At 40.7% G+C, this 23,421-nt stretch overlaps 1 protein-coding gene across 2 annotated transcripts in view; it reads right to left on the reverse strand.

Annotated features, from left to right (window-relative positions):
* Trit1 (tRNA isopentenyltransferase 1) overlaps nt 1–22,917 on the reverse strand; it is a 62,091-nt gene extending 39,174 nt beyond the window's left edge. For both annotated transcript variants that reach the window (XM_063236165.1, XM_063236164.1), the window contains exon 1: nt 22,713–22,917. In XM_063236165.1, the coding sequence (XP_063092235.1) occupies nt 22,713–22,886 (174 nt within the window). In that variant the 5' untranslated portion in view covers nt 22,887–22,917. The remainder of the gene's footprint in view (nt 1–22,712) is intronic.
* Between the last annotated feature and the right edge of the window lie 504 nt (nt 22,918–23,421).

Consider the following 23,421-nt stretch of genomic DNA (forward strand, 5'->3'; position numbering starts at 1 on the left):
AGGCTGCCTCAGATCAATTCCTAGCTCTGCCACTGACTAGTTACTCGTTTTTAATCAGTTACTAATCTCTCCACACCTCAATCCCTCATCAGTACAATGGAGATAGTAGCAGCTACCTCAAAGGGTGGCTGTAAGGATTAAATAAGTTGCTACATGCAAAATACACTTTACCTGGCACACTAAATGCAACCAAGAGACACTACATCACTACCTGCAATATCACTCACAACCACTATTACTATCACAACACAACCAGAAAAGAAATTATTTTAGTGTCACTGTTTTCACACTTAAGCCTCTGTTCTCTTAGCTACTGAGGTTATTTACCAGAATATAAGCTACCTTTAAGAAGGTAAAATTGTTAAATAGCAAAATGGCACACAGGAAAATAATATATATATATATATATACATATATATACATATATATATATATAGAGAGAGAGAGAGAGAGAAAGCCATAGGGTGTGTGTGCTAGCTCTGTCCTTTATCTCATTTAAACTGTGCCCACGGCATTCTTACATCTGGATATTGACAGCCTCTTAAGTCACAGAGGTGTCCTTTTCTGTCTATCTCAAACAAGAAACATTCTTCTGCCACTGTAAAATGTGGTACAGTACATTATACATGTGTCTTTCATTGTGCAAATTAAAAAAACCAAAGGAAAAATGGAGTTCATAAGTGCGGTCCTCTCTCCCTCTCCGTTTTCCCACAGTCCTTAGTTGGCTCTTCAGTAGCTCAGAATTCCAGATGACTCGATGTTAAACAGTTTACAGCAACAACTCAACTTTACCAGCAGAGAATTTCTAAATGCTGTTAAGTATGTCACAGTAAAAAATGTTCTTGTTTTTTACACTGAGATTAATTTTTTTTTCCCCTTTTGTACTAAGGATCGAACTCGGGACCTCACATTTGCCAGGCAGGTGCTTTAAGCCACTGAGCTAAATTCCTGGCCCTACTGAGATTAATGTTAAGAAAATGCATAGCTGCAAATGTTCAGTTACTCACCCCTCTGAAATGTAATCATGCTATGAACATCTCTACTAGCATTCTGTCATCAGAGAACAAGACATCCTATGCTCTGCCTTTAGGTGTATGAGTCTAAAGAAGCCTTTAAACCAATATGTGCTACTTGCACAAAAATAGAAATGTGCATCAAAGGCCATCAATGTTGAACAGTCTTCCATGTGTTTACTGACCAGAAGAAGTACAAATGGTCAGTAAACATATGAAAGAATGTTCAACATTGATGGCCACTGAAATGCAAATTAAAATAACACTGTGATTCCACCTACCTAGAATGTCCATCATCAAGAAATCAAACAATGAAAGAAAGAAAGAAAGAAAGAAAGAAAGAAAGAAAGAAAGAAAAAAAGAAAGAAAGAAAGAAAGAAAGAAAAGCAATCAAACAATAACAAATGCTGGTGAGGCTTCAGGGAAAAAGGAACCCTTCTACACTGTTGGTGGGAGTGTAACCTAAGTACAACCCATTATGGAAATCAATATGGAGATTCCTCAAAAAACCAAAACTAGAAATTCCACTTGACCCAACTATTTCCTTTCTAGGACTCTTCCCCAAAGAGTTAAAGACATAGTACAGTGAGGCTGGGGATTTAGCTCAGCGGCATAAGCACCTGCCTTGCAAGCAGGCAGTTGTGAGTTTGATCCCTGGTACGGATAAAAAAGAAAAAGACAAAAAAAAAAAAAAAGACATAGTACAGTGATACATGTGTACCCATATTTATAGTAGCACAATCATGACAGCTATTTTTTTTTTTTTTTTGAGATAAGGTCTGCCTGAATTTACAACTATACTCCTCAGCCTCCTGAGCACTGAGATTGCAGGCATGAGCCACCATGCCTCACTATGCTGAATCTTAGAATCGGTCTATATGTCCATCAACAAATGAGTGGAGAAAGAAAATGTATTTATACACAGTAAAACATGCCAGACATGACAGCACATGCCTATAATCTCAGCACTCAGGAGGCTGAGCCAAGAGGATCACCATGAGTTTCCAGAATGGGCTATACAAATTAGGAGTTCAAAGGCAGTCTGCACTACATAATGAAATCCTGCCTCAAGAAAAACAAAAAGGATAAATTTGCTGTAGGAAATAGATGCACCTTAAAACTATAATGTTAAGTGAAATCAGGCATAGAAGCTTAAATATCACATGGTTTCTCTTATAAGAGAAAGCCAAAGTATAAATAAAATAAAAGGCAAAGTAAAAGATAGTAAGAACAATGGAAATAGCTGTTCTGCAAATAAGGAGACTAAGAGATGGAAAAAAGAAGAGAGAAGAAGAGAAGGGGAAAGTAAAAAGAACTAAGATATGTTATATACATGAAACAACCCTCCATCATGAATGAAATCATTATGTACTGCAAAGTTTACCATAAAAATAAAAATGTAGGCCAGAAAAAATTTAGGCCAGGCATTGTGATCTATACCTGTAATCCTCAAAGTTGGGAAGCTGAGGCAGGAGGATCACTGTGAGTTTGAGGCCAGCCTAGGTAACATAATGAATTCAAGATCAGCCTGAACTATACAGTAAGACTCAATCTTTTAAAAAAATAAATAAATAAAGGGCTGGGAGTTTAGCTCAGTGGTGTTAAGTGCTTGCTTGGCAAACATGAGGTCATGAGGTCATGAGTTTGATACCCAGCACCCAAAAAAAAAAAAAAAAAAAAAAATCTAGGGTAAAAAACAAACAACAAAATAAAACTTTTTTTTTTAAGCAACCCCAGAACTAGGCCAGGGATGTAGCTGAAAAATGAAGCTCTGGGTTCCATCTCCAGTACCACAAAGTAGAAGCAAAGAAGGGTACAGTGTCCTTGTGTTCAGTTCCCAGTGCCAGCAAAAAACAGAAACAAAAATACCTTTCTGACTGATGTGCCCAAAATGAGTGCAATTCACTGACTTGACTTTGAAGGCCAAGGTAGGGCAGCTCAGTGACCCGGAGGCTGCAAGAGCAGAAATATCATCCCAAAGCCATGGAGCAGGTTCTCAGCACCACTGTCTTCATGTCCACAATGGGAAAGCTGGCACCACTTTCCTGATGAAGCCTTGTGTCAATGCATAGAGTAGCCAGGACATGCTGTCCATCACAGAGAAACTAGAATCCTTTGCCTGCATTTATTACCTCGACCCATACAGACTGACAGAGATGAGTCAGCAATGTGGCACCAGACCACACTGGAGCAGCTGGGGTATGGGCAGCTGTGTTCTCAGCCATCCTTGTGGCCCACAGCTGGCTCATCTTGGTGATGCGGCAGCCATTCCTTCACCTGCTCTGGAGATCAGCCACACAAGTACCCTGACTTCACAGGACATGTGCACAATCCCATGTCCTGACACCTATGGGGGCACTAAATTAAGGCAAGTCTTACACCTGAGCCTCAGCTCTCCCAGTTGGAGCTTGCTGCTGCCTACCTGGACTTGCCCCTAGCCACCTCTTACCTCCGGCATTTCGTCTGTCACCTACAGGGGCTACCTTAGGGACTGGGAAAGGGGTCTGCTTCCATCAGCACTTCCTCCTTGTGCTGTCACACCTCACAGAACACACTTTGGCCAAGTGCAGCGGCATGCATCTGTAATCTCAGCACTTGGGAAACTGAATCAGGAGGATTGTGAGCTTATGAGGCCAGCCTAAGCTACATAGCAAGTTCTAGGTCACCCTGGATCACACAGCAGGACCTCTTATCTCAAAAATACAAAACAGGGCTTGGGATATAACTCAGCAGCACAATGCCTGCCTGGAGATCAGGCACAAGGTTCTCAGTTTGATTCCCAGTATAAAATTTAAAAGTACACTCTACAAATAAAACCTACCAGACTACAAAAACATAAAACTTAACAAAACAAAATGGTGCAATTGCTACGAAAAATACAGCAGTTCCTAAAAAAATAAAAAATAGAATTAACACATGGCACAGCAAATCTACTCTGAAAGCAGAGCTGGGTGCTATGGCACATGCTGGTAAACCTAGTTACTCAGGAGGCTGAGGCAAGAGGATTATAAATTCAAGCCAGGGCTGGGCAACTTAGCATGATCTTTTCTCAGAAAAAGGGACTCAGGAGGTAGCTCAGTAGTAGGACACTTGCTTAGCATGTATAAGGCCCCAGTTCAATTCTCCAGTACCCACACACACATACACAAACTGAAAATACTAAATTAGGGCACTGAATGGATATTTAATATCTATCTACAGTGTGTTCATACAGTGTTATTCACAATAGCCAAAAGGTGGAATTATACCCAAGAGTCCATCAACAGATGAATGGATAAACAAAATGCAGTATAATGACTCATTAGTCAAACTTTTAAAAGGCAGGAAATGGTGGCAAGAGAGACAACACAGGGAAACCCTGAAGACACTGCCAAGTGAAGTAAGACAGTTACAAAAGGACATGCATATATCTGAGGGACCAAGAATATGATTCTACTTACATCACTGACATGAGGCACCTACGGTAGTCAAATGCGAGCCAACAGAGAACAGCATGCTGGTTAGCAGGGGCTTGGGGACTGGAAGATGGGGAGAACTGTTTACTGGCAAGAATTGCAGTTTGGGAAAATAAAAAAGTACAGGACAGGAGAGGTAATGATGGTCACACAAAGATGTGAATGTACTTAATGCCACTTCAATGATTAAAATGGTAAATTTCAGTTCATTTATGCATCTTCACCCTTGGGGAAGAGGAGGGCAGAGACTGAATTCAGCCTCCTGCGCTAAGCTTGTGCTCCAGGCTCCCCTCGACCCTGTGTATATTAGCATAACAAAAAGACTTGGATGATATCTTTCAGGCATAATGTAAAACCAGTGAATATTCACAATGAAATAAAATTTCCAAAATTATTGAGAAGGTTGATAATATTCTATTTCTTGAACTGAATGTGGTTACTCAGGCATTTTTACTTTTTGATGATCTACTGAGCTGTACAGCTATGAATTATGCATTTATATAGGTACACATTATTAATCAACTAAAATCATACCAGTTAAAAAGCAAAAAATGCAGCAACATTTTACACATTTACCTCAAAGATAAATATCTAAACAAACCTGGAAGCCAATTAAACTTGTAAATATCACATTTGACCCAGGTTTAGGTCACATTCAAAAGGTTAACACCATACTCAAGCTTAGAATTTTATTATTTGCCCAAAACACATCGTTCCACCAGGTCGTTAGATTTGCAGCTAACTGCCTTCCATGTCCCTTACTCTACAGCCTCCATTAATTTCAAGGGGACTTTAGCTATAGAATAGTTTGTGCTGGGAAGAGCAAAAGGATCCGTGCACGGTATCTTCCAAATGCAGTGTCATTCTGTTCCACTTCCCTGCTTCCAGGGACACTGTGATGTGTATGGAAATGACTCTGAATGAAATGTTTCCCTTTGCACAAGTCCAAGCTAGCAAGAGGCACAGAGACAGATAACTGTAAAAGGGAGCAAGCCAGGTGTGATGGCACATCCCCGTAATGTGAATACCTTGGGAAGCTGAGGCTGGGGGATTGCAAATTTGAGCACAGCTTGGCCAGTTTAGCTATTTAGCAAGACACTATCTGAACTTAGTACAAAGGCTCTGGGCTCAATTTTGTGTTCCAAATAAATAAGTAATTAAGGAATAGAGATAGTAGAAGATTGTGCTATCCTCCCTAAATATCATAACCATTATTACATTCCAGCCAGCTTGAACCACTGGTGGTAAAACAGATCTAATCACTTTTTTGGGAGGGGTACCAGAGATTGAACTCATGACCTCACGCTTGCCAGGCAGGCGCTTATGCCACTGAGCTAAATCCCTAGCCCCTGATCTAATCACTTTTATCAGTCTTTTTACTAATCAAAGTAATAGAAAGTCTATAAATGAATCAAATCTAATTGCTTGAATCCAAATAATTACTATTCCAATAAAAATATTACTACTATTCATATCAATTTTTAAAATTATCACAATGATCAAATTTATTTCATTAAGACAAATTTATTTATATTGTGAATAGTTATTAATTCCCTACATTTTAACACAGAAATCTTACAAGTACCCCATTGCTAGTATATATAATATACATCTACAACTACTGTACCACAATTTAGCTGTATTACAACTTATTGTATCATTTTAATGTTTTCCTTAAGAAGCAATAATATGATGACATCTGGTCTCTAAATCAACACCTTTCTTTGCTTTACTGTAATTAAAGACCCCCTGAGGAGCAGCAGAAACTGCTCAAAGGAATAGTCACGCATGTACCCTGGTGGTTTGAGTTCGAGGGAATAGTCGTCAAATCTCAGTCACTCAGCAGCAAGATACACTAACTACAGCCACATGTGAATGTGTTAAACATTTAATATTCTAGGCACTGAACTAATTGCTATAAAGAAATATTTCTGTGTCTCACCTATATTGATGGTTTATTTCTCCTACAAAAAAAAAAAAAAAAACCTGGAGCCCAGCATGGTGGCATACACCTGTAAGCTCACTCACTCGGCACTTGGGAAGCTGAGGCAAGAGGTTGGCCAAAAGTTTGAGAGTAGCCTGGGCTACCAAATCAATTCAAAGCAGCCTGCACTACACAGAGAGACCCTATCTTGCCCAATGGGGATATAGTTCAGTGGCACAGTGCCTGTCTAGCAAGTGCAAGGTCTTGAGTTCAATTCTGATACAAAACAAAATAAAATGAGACCCTGTCTCAAAAAAACAACAAAATTCACCCACACAAGACTCCAACCCACTCTAGCTGCCGTGCTGCAGAGTATCCCTGGTACCTGGGCAGATCCCAGGGCTCTAAGTACTGGCTGTCTTGGATGCCCCAACACAGCTGTCTACAAACAAAGGAGACCTAAACTGCGTACCTTCTCTCAAATCATCTTTCCTTCCCTCTTTTACTTCATTTCCTTCCCAGTCCTAAGCAGATCCTGAAGTCCTCTGATGGCTTTTTTTGCCTCTACAGATTACACTAGCCTTGAAAACTGCAACCTTGGATTTAGCATCAGACAATTATCCCCTTCTCCGCTTGTGGTGCCCCCACAGCCTTGAGGCCCCCCACAGTTTCTTGGCTATCTCCCTGAAATCAATGAGTCCACACTGCAAAATACAACACTTTATTACCAAACTCTCAAAATAAGTACTGGAAAAACTAACAATCTGATAGTTAAGTTTTTGCTCCATGTAAACCACTCTCCTTCTAGCCTTAATGGAACCATTCTCTCCAAGTTTTCCATTTTATTTATTTCAGTTTTTGAGACAGGGTCTGGCTGTAGGCTGATCTTGACCTCAGGTGATCCTCCTGCCTCAGCCTCCCAAGTGCTGGGAATATAGGTAATGCAGTGCCATGCTGGCTTCTCATAATTCCATCCCAGCAGAGCCTAGCTCTTCAGCATCGCCTCCCTCAGCTGTCCTGAGGTCTCTCCCCAGTGCCCAGCTGTCTGTGCTGGTCCTCCGCTCCCAGAGCACACTGCATCTTCCTCAACCACAGAACATATTATGCAAGGCTTGAAGACTTGAAAATTTATCTTTGCTGCTCAATCATAAATTCTGGGGGAGGAAATTATATACAGAGTCTATCTCTAGCCTCATCGTCTAGCACAAAATCCAATCTAAGGAAACACTCAAAGGACACTCCAGCATATGAAGTGCAGAAGGCTGGACACCATGATTTCACATCCCCATTTAGCAATGAGGAAATTGAAACTCTGATGCATCAGGAAACCTCCCCAGCCACACAGGTTCTGTTCCTAAGGACAGAGCCAAACTCTGAACCTTTCTGTCTTCTGACCTCATGCTCAGTATTATTTCCTTACATTAAGCTAATCCAGGATCTGTACAAATTAGCTTTGTGGTATGGGAAGGTCGCTTTGTCCTGGAACCTCAAGTTTCTCATATCTAAAACTACTTCTAGTCTGACAGGCTAAGCTTCAGGAAAAGACAATTTTGGCTTAGGTGAGGGAAAGAGGAAAGTAAATCTTTCAATGAATGAGCAATGATGTCTGAAATCTCAGCATTCTGGTGTCTGAGAGAAAATGGCTACAAATTTAGCACCACCTTGGATACAAAACAAAACAGGCAGGCCTGAGGGTGCCACAAAACAGCCAGGCGTGGGAGTGCACACCAATAATCTGAGCACTGTGGGAGGCTGAGGCACAAGAATCACAAGTTCTACCCGAGCATGGGCAATTTAGCAAGACCCTGTTTCAAAATTGTAAAAAAATTTAAAAATAGCTTGGGATATAGCTCAGTGCAAAGATCCGGTGCACGGTACCAAAAAAATAAAAATAAAAATAAAAATAAGTAAACGACTTTCAACTGACAATGACATTTACCAGTAAGTTTGAGTCTCCATTAATCAAATTCAATATAGAAATGTTGAATAGGGACAGTGTTGCTCTCTTAGCTAACCTGACTTACTTTCTTTTTTCTTTTTTCTTTTTTAAATCGGTACCAGGGATAGAACTCACGATTGCCTGCTTGCAAGGCAGGCGCTTATGCCGCTGAGCTAAATCCCCAGCCCCTAACCTGACTTTCTTAAAGAATAACTTATTTTTAGACATAATTTTACCTGGTATGGTATTTGCATTGACTTAATTAATGACTGCTCAGTTCACTGGTGCAGCACAGTTCTGGGAGTGCCTGGATGATAAACTTCTGAAAGAAGGAAGATCTCGGGGCTGGGGATTTAGCTCAGTGGCGTAAGCGCCTGCCTTGCAAGCAGGCAGTCGTGAGTTCGATCCCTGGTACCAATAAAAAACGAAAAAGACAAAAAAAAAAAAAGGAAGATCTACCCTGGGTGGGGGTGGCACCAGCCAATAGGCTTGTAGCCTGGACAGAATAGAAAAAGGAAGAAGGGCTTCTTCCAAGGAGCTGGTCTTCGCCATGGCCATGGCACATCTGTCTCCAAGCTGCCAGTGCAGACCCTTCGGCTCCCTGAGGTGACCTCACAGGAGACCACAGGGAGCTCCAGGTCTTTTGTACTCTACCCGCCCCCCCCCCCCCGACTCTGTGGGCAAGTGCTGTACACTTGCCTTGTAAATCTTTTTTTTTCTTTTTTGGCACCAGGGATCGAACTCATAACCTTGCACTTGCCAGACAGGTGCTTACACCGTGGAACTAAATCCCTGGCCCCATATTTTTTTTTAATTAAATCCGTTCCTCTAGTGAACCCTGATACACTTGGTTAGAAACTATAAACTGGCTATAGGAACATCATGACAATAACACCTTAGTCAGCAAAACTTCTTCGTAGACATACTTAACAAACTGTGCAGATTAGAATGCTTGGAAAGCAAGAGGTCCTGCCCTGGACCTTTTGTTCAGTCAGGGTCATAACAGGACAGGTACAGAATTCACAATGCAGATCATGACTTTTATTTTTCCTATGGCTGCTTTTCTTTGACCTATTTCCTGCTTTCCCTGAAAATATTCACTGGTGGTGCTTGTGGCTACAGCTACTCTGAGAGGTTTTTATATTTTCTTTTTATGCTGAAAACCAGTCAGGGGTTTTTGTTTTGCTTTGCTTTTTTGGTACAAGGAATAGAACTCACCATCTCTCACTTACCAGGCAGGCACTTGAGCCACTGAGTAAAACCCAGACCCCAAACTAGTCATTGGGTTTGCTCAGCCTCAAAGAGCATGCTCATATAAAATTAAGTGAACAACTGTAGTGAGCTGCAATTTTTTTTTCCTTTTGGTACCTGGAATCAAACTCAAGGCCTTGTGCTTGCCAGGCAGGCACTGCACCACTCAGCTACATACCCGGCCCTACATTATTTTTCTTAATGGAAAATGGGGTAAGGGAAAAGGGGGAAGGATTTTATAAGGTCATATTTTTCAGATTCAGAAGTGCACAATATGTAAATGCTGTATCTTTCCAGACTATTTTATTAAGTGGTTAAAGAAAACCATTTTAACATCTAAATAAACAGAGATTAGATTGGGACAGAGAATACAACATCAACACACATATTTTAAATTAAAAAGGATGAGAATCTTGGCACTCGGGAGGCTGAAGCAGGAAGATCGCCATGATTTTGAGGCTAGCCTAAACTACATAGTGAGCTCAAGCCCAGCTTCAACTACATAGTGGACCCTGTCTCAAAAAATAAGAAAGACAGTTGGGGATACAACTCAGTGGCATAAAAGCCTGCCTAGCAAGCACAGGGTCCTGGATTGGATATCCAAAAAAAAAAAAAAAAAAAAAATCAGAAACAAGGACCAGGGATATAGCTCAGCAGCATAAGTTTTGTGGCAAGTGCAAGGTAGTGCACTTGATCTCCAGTACCAAAAAAGGGTGTGCAATGCACACTTTCTGTACCAGCTACCAAGATTTTTGCCTGGAAATACTACAGAAGTATGAATGTAAGGAAATTCAGAGATCATCCACCCAATTCGATCACCTTGTGTTTTCTACTTGTAAATGCTGAGACTCAGAGAGCTCCCCTCACCATGTAACTGGCTGGCAAAAAAGAGGGGACTAAAGCTGACCACACTGCTTCTGCTGCTGCTTCTCAGTAGCATTTTTATCCTCCTTTGACACTGCCTTGAGGTTTGTGTGCTTAAAGTAATGAATTCTTAAGCAAGGAGAAACTAAATTCCAGAAACTGAAATGAGCTGCCATACACTGAATCTTTTTAAGATTCTCAAAAGTAAACATGGAATTTAGAAATACATACACAGACAATGCCACACAATTATAATGCTGACACAGAAACAAAGGGCTCAGTTTGAGAAAATTAAATTCAAAATAAAGCTGCCATTTGATGGCTAACTTTAGGGCCTGAAGATTGGCCCATTTTTGCTAGGCATGGTGGCTTGTATCTGTAATCCCAGCTACTTGGGAAGCTACAGCAGGAGGATCACAAGTTCAAGACCACCCTGAGAAATTTAGTGAGAACTTGTCTCAAAATAAACTCTTAGCTGGGCATGGTGGCACATGTCTGTAATACCACATTAGGAGGCAGAAGCAGGAGGGCCGCCCTGAGTTCAAGGCCAGCCTGGACTACACAGCAAGACTCTATCTCAAATAAATAAATAATAAAGAGATAAAAATAAAATCTCAAAATTGGGTAGGGATGTAGCTTAGTGGTACAGTGCTTGCCTGAGATGCCCAAGGAAAAAAATCCTGGCAAATTCCAGTGTTAGGTTACTTTAAGTTACATATGACAGAGAATTATTTGCAAGTGTCTTGTCTAGGGAAAGGCGGTAGAGACATTCCTCATTCAGTTATCTACCTATTTAACAACTGTTCAGATTTACAACAGAGACATGCTACTCAGACTTATGACCTGTCTTGTTTCTTTTGTACAGTTCTGTACATCTTGTTTATAGACCTTCAATGTCTTTTTTGTGTAGTACATCTTGTTTATGCAGTACTGTAATTCCAGCTGATTGCACTGTAGTTTTATGTTGTTACACATTACAGTATTTCATGTAAGAGTTATACAAATAAAATCAAAGTCATCAAACTAGAGTTTCTTCTGACCATTTCTTTGTTCTGAACATAGTAATTTACATAGTGTATACAACTCTTCATCTAGCGACCAATTCATCTAACAAGAACAGAACTTGGTTATTAAATGCGAAGTGTCTGTATAGCACAATGGAGCCAAAATGTCTGGCTGTATCGCCCAGCTGAAGCCTTCATTCGGCAAGTTAAATATCTAATTTTTCTTTGCCTCAATCTGTAAAATGAGGATAATAAGAACACCTACACTCCTCATTAGGTCAATCTGAGGGTTAGTTAATATATGTAAAATGTTTAGAGTAGTGCCAGGCAGATGATAAGTATTACATTAATTGCTTGACATTTTATTTAATTGGTGGTGGTTAAACAAGATTTTCCTTGGCTCTTTGAGGTGAGACTCCTGGCTAGGATTTGAAAGAACCATACAATATTAGAGCTAAATGAAAGGGGCTTTGCATATCAAGGCAATGTATGACACATAAAGTCTGAAATAGTTACTATTGCTCTTAACAGAAAAAAGTTTGTCAATCCTTGATCTAATCCAATGAGCTTCTCTACCCTAACACACTCAAAAGGAAACTAAGACTCAAAGAGGGCTGATGATTGTCCAGTGTTACACAGTGAGTTAGTAGCAGGGCCAAGAGGAAAACCTAGTTTTGCCAATAAATAAAAATGTCTACCAAACTACATGAAAACCTCAGTGTAAAGACAGACTGTAAATTAGGAAAAATACTGGCATTTGAGGAATTAGTTGAATCATTTAATGTTATGCAACAGATATTGGGCCGGGGATTTAGCTGAGTGAGGTAAGCACCTGTCTGGCCAAGTGCGAGGTTTTGAGTTCGATCCTCGGTACTAAAAAAAAAGAAAAAAACCCCAGATACTTAGTGACTGCTATAGCATACATCTCAGGATGTGTTATGGCTGGGTCTAGATGCCCCCTCAAAGCCTCATATGGTCATAGGGCTTTTCCAGAGGTGGCTGGATCTAGTGTGTAATGCTGGGATTAAGGGTGTGTGATCAGTTCACTGATTCATTTGGCATACCCTAGATGGAGTATAAAAGGGGCAGAAAGGCACTGTTAAGGCCTGGCATGGTGGTACACGCCTGTAATCCCTGCACTCTGAGAGGCTGAGGCAGGATTATTGCTGCGAGTTTGAGTACAGCCTGGCTACAAATTGAGTTCAAGGTCAGCCTGAACTGCATTGTGAAACCATGTCTCAAAAAGACCAAAACAAAAACAAAAGACAGTTAAGGGCAGTTGTTGATTTTTCTGTCTTCTGCCCACCATGAACTGTTTTCCTCTGCCACGCCACCCTAGTTTGGACTGAAACCTCTACAAACAATGAGCTAACTGAACCTTTCCTCCCTTAACTTTGGGCTTTGGGTATTTTCTCTCAGCAATGAGAGAAAAATAACTCCGTTCTAAGATTCTCTTGGCAAGTTTAAAGTGCAGCAAAGGTTGAGTACCACTATTAGAAATATGGTGCTACACAGTGAGATACAAACGGGAACCAGAGGGTCAAGCAGTAAGAAAGAACAAGGCAGCGAAAGATACTGGCCAGAGATAGCTGAATCTGCAAGCCTGGACAATGCAGGGTCCCGGTTACCTGCGATCACCAAGGACTGTTAGTAAAGGACTCCAAGTGTGTGCAGGGGGCTCTGAAGGAAGAGCAACCTGCACTGTGAAGACCAGAGAGCCCTGGTGCATGTTCACTGACACAAGAGAATCAATGACATTCTTTATGCAGTGTGGAAGTTCCAACAGCCCATGTGATTATAAACTTCAGAAATAAATTCTTCCTAGAAGAATGTTCAAACTAACTAGTACTCTTTAAAAGAGTATACATGAATACAAATTTAGCCAGGCAGGGTGGCACATTCCTGTAATCCCAGCACTCAGGAGGCCGAGGCTGGAGGATCACCAAGAGGTTAATGCTACACTGTGCTACATATGGTAAGTTCAAGATCAGCCTAAACTATATATAAAGATTCCATCTCATAAAACATATACATACAAATTTAAAATAAAATAAAATGTCAAAAGACAAAAGACTAATTGAAAAACTAAACTACTTCCAATACATGAAACGGTACAAAGGGTTAAAATTCACAATAGAGAAAAAACTCTTACAAACTAATAAATACAAAATGAAAATCATTATACTAAAGTGAACATGGGCTGGGGATTTAGCTTAGGGGCATAAGTGCCTGCCTGGCAAGCAAAAGGCTATGAGTTTGATCCCTGGTACCACAAAAAAAAAAAAAAAAAAAAAAAAGTGGACATAACAAGTCTGAACAGAAAATTAAAATATACACAAAAGACAATTAAGTTTGTAAAGGTACTTAGCCTCCCTAAAAAATAAAATTAAAATATACTATAGTTGTTTATCAGTTTGAAAAGCATAAATACAATGAGTAATACACTGAAATTTAAGGGATGCCAAACATGATAGCACACAGGCCTGTGTCATACCAGCACTCAGGAAGCTGAGGCAAGAGGATCGCCACAAGTTCAAGGTGAGCCTGGGTCACAACAGTAAGTTCAAAACTAGACCTTGTTCTTAAAAGAGAGACAGACAGAGAGAGAGAGAGAAGAAAAGAAAACCACACACACATACACACACCACTCATACAACTTTTCTTTAAAGCAGTATGGCAGTATATATTAAAATATGGTATGTGAAACTCAGAACGAAAAGATAAACCTATTTAAAAATGAGCAAAGGGGGCTGGGGATTTAGCTCAGTGGCATAAGCGCCTGCCTTGCAAGCAGGCAGTCATGAGTTCAATCCCTGGTACCGATAAAAAGTAAAAAGACAAAAAAAAAAAAAATGAGCAAAGGGCCTAGGGCAGTGGCTCAGCAGTACAGCACTTGCCTAGATAAACAAAGCCCTGGGTTCAATTCCCAGCACCGCACACAATTAAAAATAAACAAACAGGATAAACAAAATAAGCAAAGAACTTAAGAGGATATTTCTCCAAAGAAGACATAAATGGTCCACAAATACGTCATTAGAGAAATAAAAGTGAAAACCACAATTAGATACCACTTGCACACCCACTAGGATGGCTGTAATTTTAAAACACAGAAAATAACAAGAGCTGGATGAAACGTGAACTGGTCCCCTTGTAGAGTGCTGGTGGGACTGTAAAATGAGGCAGCCACTGTGACAAACAAGTGGCTCCTTGAAATTAAAGAAAGAAGGAGCTGGGGGTTTAGCTCAGCGGCAAAAACACCTGCCTTGCACCTTGCAAGCAGGCGGTCGTGAGTTCGATCCCTGGTACCGATTAAAAGGAAAAAGACAAAAAAAAAAAAGAAGAAGAAGAAATTAAAGAAAGAACTACAGCACAACCTAGCACTTCTACTCCTTAGTTTATATTCAAATACTTGAAAAAAGAAAAAAAAATTTAAATAAGTAAAAACAGTACTCGGAGCCAGAGGTGGGGGCACACACCTGAAATCCCTGCACTAGGGAGGCTGAGGCAGCAAGATTACAATTTTAAAGTCAGCCTGGGTTATATAGTAAGATAAATAAATAAATAAAATAAAAAATAAGGGCTGGGAGTTTAGCTCAGTGGCACAGGCGCCTGCCTGGCAAGCGCTAGGTCATGAGTTTGATCCCCAGCACCAATATAAACAACAGCCCAAAAGAAGCTGACAGCCCAGCTGGACATATACCTTGGAGGCTGAGGCAAGAGCATTCCCATGAGTCTGAGGTCAGCTTAGGCTATATAGCATGTTCAAGGCCAATCTGAACTATATAGCAAGACCCTATCTAAAAAAAAATGCTAACATCTATCTATCAAGAGAAGGACAAATCACAGTACACACATATACTGGAATGTTACTCAACCCCCAAAAAGGAATAAAGAATGGATGCATGCTACGACTAACATAAGTGAAAGAATTCAGACACACAGATTAGCACTGTATAACACTGTCTATATCATATAACCCAGGGAAATCTATAGGGAAAGCAGCTGGTGCTTGATGAGTACTGAGAAGGAGAAAGAGGGAATAATGTTTAAAAGGTACAAGATGTTTTTTGGGGGACAAAAGAGGCATTTTGCAAGCAGAGATAAATGGTGGTTATATGAACTGACTATGTCCATGAGCTGCCTTTTTTTTTTTTTTTTTTTTTTTTTTTGGTATCCGGGATTGAACTCATGACCTTGCACTTAGTAGGCAGGTGCTTATGCCACTGAGCTAAAACCCCCAGCCCTATGAGCTGCTTATTTTAAGAGGTTTAATGTTACAGGGAATTTCACCTCAGTAAGAAAAAATTATAAAATAATATAAAATTCCTGGTATAGTGTCGCATGCCTGTAATCCCAAAACCTGGGAGGCTGAGGCAGGAACACTGCAGGTCATTCCAGTATGGGCAAGTTAGTGACTTAGCAAGACCCTGTCTCAAAAACAAAAAAGAAAAATAAATAAAAAAGAGTTGGCTACACAGTAAGACCCTTTCTCAAAGTAACAACGTGAGAGAGCGAGAGAGCAAGAGTGTGAGAGGAAAGAAAAGGAAAGGAAAAGAGAAAGACAGACTGGCAATTTAGCTCAGTGCAAAGGCATGGGTTCATTCCACAGTACCAACAAACAAATTACACAAGAAGCCAATTCAGTTAAATCACACAAGAACAAATACATGGGTTCCTACATGTCCTAAGTAACTTTAACCTTGCAAACATGTAATTCTTTTGGGAAGAGAGCTGCTTCAACACTGGCCCCAGGCACTTAGGTATCAGGACAGCAGCTCATTTCATGAATCTGAATCTTCAATTCCCATCTGCACTCTCCTGTGGCTTCCCACTTGGCCAGTACTTACTTCTCCTTCCTTAAAAAACATTTGGACTCCAAACTTCTCTCTGTAGCTGCAAAAGTGACCATGCATGTACAAACTACCCCGTATAGCCAAAAGAAAACTAAAATTTACTTACAGTGGAGGTAAACAAGACATCTAAAAGCTCATATTTACTAGAGGTCCAAAAAATTGAGAATTCCTTCTTAGCCTCTTGTCAGGCTCAGTGTGTTTATTTTTATTTATTTATTTATTTATTTATTTATTTATTTATTTATTTGAGACAGTCTTCACTATGTAGCCCAGGCTGGCCCCAAACTCATAGTGATTCTCCTGTCTCAACCTCCCAAGTACTAGGATTGTAGGCATATACCGCCATACCCAGGGGCTTAGCCCTTTCTAAAAGACTGCCTCTGCCAGTTACGGCAAAAAGTCTCTCGATAGGGGCTGGGGATTTAGCTCAGCGGCATAAGCACCTGCCTTCCAAGTGTGAGTTCGATCCCCGGGACTGAGAAAAAGACAAAAAAAAAAAAAAAAAGGGTCTCATCTCTCCTTTCAGATCCCTCCCCTGCAACATCCCAGATTTCCTTTGAGCACCACTAAATAGACAGTCTTTTAGTACAAAACATTGCTCCTAGATTATGTCCCAAAGCAGAGAAAAAGAACACAGAGTTCCACATCTATGAGATGACACATACCCTGCTTACTAGTCAGATTGCCAAAAATCCTTTGCTCCTCCTCTTGTAGGTTTGGGCAAACACAAAGGGAACTGTGCTTCTATGTCTGACTACTGCTTCCCCACAGGCCTTGAAGAATTCAGGCATCAGAGATACTTCCTCTCTATAAACCCAAACAGAGCACTTTGTTTATTTTCTCTTAGTGTTTAGTTAGTAGTCTGTATTTACAGACATGTTTGGCAAGCGCCTTCCAAGTTCTCAGTACAATGTTTCATCCAGTCACTGAAGGCAACACATTGTACCTTGAGTTTACATGCCAAGAAGAGGCTCAGCCTGAAAAGAAGACCTTCAGTATCATCTTCCGCAATGGATCAGACTCTGCAAATGCAGAAGACCCAGATCCAATTCCCAGGTGTAGGGGTGTCCTGCAGTTTGATCTCTGCTCAGCTCTTTAATCTTTTGGTACCTTAGTTTTTCCATCCTGGAAAACTCGGATTGTGTTACGGGTCCCTTCTTGAATTCACGCTCTTACTTCTGAATGAGAACATTAATGTCCTATAATTTGTTTAAAAAGTGGGCGTGGAGGGTGAAAAAAAATCAGAAAATTAAGCAGAAAAATTTTCACTTTAGTCACATCTGCTATGCAGAAATATACAGTAGAACCTAAGAGGAGTACTAAGCAAGTAATCCCTCAGAAAGCAGCTCTAACACCTCACTCCACAAATCACATGCATCAGAATAATGGGAAACCAAGGGCCAGGGATAACCTTCAGATGCTAAGTAACTAGAGAAGCAAGTCATTGTGTATCAGAGGCTCTCAGATAAAATTATCTCTCTGTATTCCCACACTCACCAACTCCAGTCATTTTACCTTACAGAATATCATCTAAATACTTAACTACAGGACTTACTTTGAAAAGGAAATGCCCCCTAGGGGAGTGCCCTGGAGCAATTCCATAGTTGAAGGTACGATAAAAGGGTGACAAAACAAGTGTAAGAGAGGATTTAGCTCAGTGGCATAAGCGCCTGACTTGCAAGTGTGCAGTCCTGAGTTCAATCCCCAGTACCAAAAAAAAGTATAAGATCTAAGATGACTGAAATCTTAAGGCTATATTATAATTACTTTTTAGCTACTTGCACACTTCTGAATATAAAATCCCGAGCAGCATATCCTAAGGGATTATTAAAATGTAAAAATACTGTCCAGAAGCCTTGCTGGCATGCCTGTAGTTCCAGCCACTTGAGCAGCTTGAGGGAGGATTGCTTAGGCCCATAAACCTGAAATTTGTGGAGTGAGGTGCTGGGGCTGCTTTCTGAGGGATTACTTGCATAGGGACTCCTCTCTACTGTATATTTCTGCATAGCAGATGTGACATAAAGTGAAAATTTTTCTGCTTAAATCTGAAACTAGACTGGGCAACACAGTAAATTTCATCTCAAAAACAAATTAAGTAATCCTAAAAGGGAAATATCCATGTTTTTTGTCTTCAAAAATTCATTTTTAAAAACCAGGTATGGAGCAGAGCGTGGCAGTAAATGTCTGTAATCCCAGCACTCAGGAAACTGATGCAGGATGATTGCTGTGAGTTTGAGGCCAACCTAGGCTACAAAGCCTAAACTGCATGGTGAAACTCTGTCACAAAAGACAAAAACAAACAAAAGCCAAGTATGGTGTCACATAAAACCTGTAAAACCAGCACTTTGGGAGGCAGAGGCAGGAAGATCACAAGTTCAGTCCTGCTTGGGCAATTTAGCAACTTGGCAAGATCCTGACTCGAAAAAAAAGGCTGGGGGTATAGTTTAGTGCAAAGGCCCTGGGTTCAATCACTAGCATGTATAAGCATTTTATAAACAATGCTGTATAATTTTTGAGTTGTTACTGCTATTTTGCTTATGGATTTATTTGAAACTGAAAATGTCCTTTTTTTTTTTTTCATTTTCTTTTTTGTCTTTTTCATTTTTATCGGTACCAGGGATCAAACTCATGACTGCCTGCTTGCAAGGCAGGCGCTTATGCCGCTGAGCTAAATCCCCAGCCCCTGAAAATGTCCTTTCAAGGACTTGGTGAGCCAATATTAAAACTCATTTTTTAGGGCTGGTGATATAGCTGAGCAGCAAAGAGCCTGCCTGGCAAGCATGAGGTCATGAGTTCAATTCCCAGTGCCATTTTTACGACAAAAACAAAAAACACCTCATTTTTTCAGGCTAGGGATATAAATTCAGTGGTAGAGCACTCACCTAGCATTCTTAAGGCCTTGGATGCAATCTTTAGTATTATCAAAAACACAAAAAGCCATTCTGTTCACATATTTACCAAATTTGAGTTTTTTGACTTTTGTTTTTGTTTTTTATTTTCTGAGACACCATCGCAGGTAGCCCATGCTGGCCTCCAACTCCAATTCGGCCTTGGCTTCCTGAGTGCAGGGATTACAGGCATGCATCACCATGCTCAGCTACCAAATACAATTCAAATCAACCTCAAGTTACCAAAAAACTACATCTCCTTAAATTAGCTAAAAAACCAAGCAGAGTAGGACTACCCTAACAGAGGTGGACAGTGAGCCAGAGCAGAAATGAAGACTTGTGCATACCCAACTGAATGGGGCATGAACACATCATTATTTTGACTTAAAAGGAAAATCAAAAGTCAAAGTTTTCCAATGGGGTCAAGAGAAAATGTTATGAATATCCAGGGTATAGGGACTGGGGATTTAGCTCAGCGGCATAAGCGCCTGCCTTGCAAGCAGGCAGTCATGAGTTTGATCCCTGGTACCGGTAAGACAAAAAAAAAAAAAAAAAAAGAATATCCAGGGTATAATCAAAATTAAACAATATATAACCAGTTCAGAAAGTTCAATAATCTTCAGCAATTTTCAAGTATTTATTAATCCTAATGGCATCCTAAGGATCAAAGAAATCTGGCATATTGCAGTTACTTATAACCACAAAAGAATGCAAACATATTAAGATGTACTATCTTAATAAAAATATTTCACCAAATACATCTACCATTTCATTTGCACTATTTGAGGTATAAAGTATCCTACTGACATGGCCTATTCTACACTGAGCAAGACATACAGCAACTTTATCCTTATAATATACAGCTATGAGTAAAGAAGTATTTCAGACAGCCAGGCCTAGTAGCCCTTGTCTATAAATCCCTCAGAGACTGAGACAAGAGGACCACAAACTCAAGGCCAGCCTGTGCATCTTAGCGAGACTGTCTCAAAAAAAAAAAAAAAAATTTAAAAGAGCTCAGGATATACCTCAGTGTGAAGGCCCTGCGTTCTATCCCTGGTGACGCAATACATACATAAGATGTAAACAAGATGATTTATTGAGAGCAACTTCTCGGCAGGGCCTGTGTGGTATCTCAGGGGTGAAAACAGAAAGAAGACCTGAACAAAGACAGGTAGCAAGTCACATGGTTGAAGAACAGCAGAGGCCACAAGGCCACAAGGCCAAGGAACACCTAAGTTCTACAGTTAGTTAATATCTGTAGCATTCTTCAAATATCCACTAACTAGGCTTCTCCCGGCATGACCTGCTGTCATCCCACCATGCCCACGAGATTTCCTGACTTTCAGGTTTGCTACCATCCCAGGCACCCAAACTTGAATCCAGAAACACACTATGCACATTACTCTCTTCTTACCCACTGGGTGACCAACTCATACTAGTAGGGTAATAACATGCTATCATCTTCAAAATGTTACATCTTCCTCTTTCCCTTCATCCCCACTAACACAGAAATTACAAACCAGAATCACAGAAATTACAGAACACAAGGACTGGAATGATCCTTAGATACTATTAGTGCAATTCCATCTTACTGAAGCCCATATTAATCAAGACTCCAAGGTATCAGGCCAAAGATCTATTACACCATATTTGAATGTTTTGTGTGCCCCTCACCAAGTCCAAGTCATCACATAAACGTTGCTTACACACTGTCTTAATGTTACTTATCTCCCTGCCTAAGTCACCTTTCACTGTCCTAAATATACACCACAACCCTCATGCTCCTTTTGTGATGTGCCTTTTCTTCTTTCTTACATAGCCAAACCTATTTTTCAAGTCCTTGTTTAAGAGCTTTCACTGATAGTGCCAGCCTTTACTGATTTCTTCTTTCTCAGGGAAACTTTGTAATACTTAGAAGTTTATCATACAAACTAGCACTTGCATATAATCTTTCTTTTCCCTATCTTGTCCACCTTGTAAAGCATCATAAATACTTTATCTCTATTCAAATACTTAGTAGGCTCTGTTCATTAGCTGTTTCATATTTAGCCAGACTAAAACTCCGAAAGTACAGAGATTATGGTCTTGTCTATGCAATAGGATCCTGTAGGTAACAACAGTTACCATATTGTTAGCCCTTACTACGTGTTATATATTATATACTGTACTAACATCATCACAATACTGTTCAGTTGATATTATATTTTCCCACATACAGAAGAAACAAAGGCATGAAGAGGTTATGCTGAAGTTGCATAATTTGGAAGACAGCACTGGAATTTAAGCTAAACTATTTCCCAAAGCTGGCACAAAATAGACTGCACACAAATATTTGCCTAGTCATCCTACATTTCAAGTGTGCAGATGGTCTTTTTCACCCCAAATAAACTAACAGGGTAGAAATCACACCAGGAGGCTGGTGGCTGGGTTGAAAGACAACTGCTCTTCCTGGTCAAGTATCCATCAGATGATAGGTTCAGGCACTCAGTCACAAGTATTTCATTTGCAACATTTCACTTCCTGTGAACACTAACTGTAAATTCTTTTCAACAAATAGCAATAGTAATTCTTCCATCAGATTCACCCAAAATGTCACTCACTCTCAATCAAACACAAATGCTCCCACATGCAATGAATACAACATCCTCTCTGCCTCTCAGCTCAAAGAAAAAGACAAAACCCTCTCAAGACAAAATCAGCTAGTAAGGTTAAATACCTCAGCTTCAGCCTGACCTTTAGAGCAGGCCATCCTGCTCTCCATTCTAACAGCATGATCTCATTTGTTAATGATATAACTTCCAAATAAAAGGCACTGTTAATCTGAAGCCACGTGGCCAATGGCAGATTCTGGACCACAACTGAGATCCCCTAACCGTTCTATTCCACTGCCCCAGCTGATACATTGCAGTGTATCATTCCACTTATCCTGATCTCGCTGGGTTAGGGTTAAAATTTATAGCAAAAGCCCTGGTATAATTTCCATTTCAAAAAGCATTTATTGGAGTTGGGAGTGGTGGCGCATGGTTGCAATTCCAGCATCATCGGGAGACTGAGGCAGGACGATCGCCACAGGTTTGAGGCCAACCTGGACTACACAGTGAATTCAAGGTCAGCATGAACCACATGGCCAGACACTGTCTCAAAACAAAGCAAGAAAAAAGGTATTTATTAGATACCTATTTGTCAACCATGTAGATTCAAACAACATCTCATCTCTTCCACTTATTCTCTATGTGACATGAAGAAAGTCGTTTCACCTCCTTAGAACCTTGAAAATGGGATAATAGTATCCACCACGCTGTAATGTGGTGAGAAGTTAATCAGATCAAGCGAAAAACACTCGGCACTGAGTCTAGTGTACCGTGGACCTCTGGTATATAACACCTAACCTAACCCCTGCCGCCTCCCCCAGCCTCGGGTTCACGCACTAAAGATCGCGCCCCTGACTGTCCACTCCTCCCCCCATCAAGTTACTAGCGGCTCTGGGGTTCCTAGGCCCGGGGCCAACCGCACTACCATACCTGCATGGAGTCGGCGCTGACGATCTCGCCGCCCAACCGCTGGCCTAGCTGCAACGCCAGGGTAGACTTGCCAGTGCCAGTAGCTCCTAGAATCACTACAAGAGGCAGCGTCCGTTTCAAGCCCCCAAACATAGGGTTCACAGGAACTGCTCGCGCAGCCGCTGCAGCCGCCATCTTGGAAATACTTGCGCATGCGCCCGAGCAGCTAGCCCCATGGCAACAGTCAGTGCGCCGGCGCGGACCTCGCGTTCTAAAGGGAGGATGCTGCGGGAGGAGTGAGCTACGGGACAATGGTCCCAAGCTTAGCAGGCTTGTTAATGTGGCTGCCATCATCTACCAGGTGTCAGATCCTGAGTTATTGGCTTCCTTACAAGGGAGATAAACCCCATGTAAAATAGATCTGTTCCTATATTTCTTTTTCTTCATAGCACTAATTAGAATATAAAATAGTATTTTGCCTCTTAATGTCTGACTTCTCCTAGATATTAGTTTCATGAAAACAAAGGACAAATTCTGCCTTAGTCATTGCTAAATTTCCAGTGCTGAGCACATACCTGGTACCACCGAACAGAGATACCCAATAATTTAATAGAGAGGAGATTTGCCTATTTAGCCCTGAAACTGTGAGCTCAGGGATGTGGCAGTCTCCCTGAATCAGATCTGCTCTAATCTTTTCATTCTCAGTGCAACTTCAGAGAGAATTAGGGGG

The sequence above is a fragment of the Cavia porcellus genome, unplaced genomic scaffold (assembly GCF_034190915.1).
Source record: "Cavia porcellus strain 051 isolate PalLab524CR breed Dunkin Hartley unplaced genomic scaffold, mCavPor4.1 scaffold_25, whole genome shotgun sequence".
NCBI classification, from domain to species: domain Eukaryota; kingdom Metazoa; phylum Chordata; class Mammalia; order Rodentia; family Caviidae; genus Cavia; species Cavia porcellus.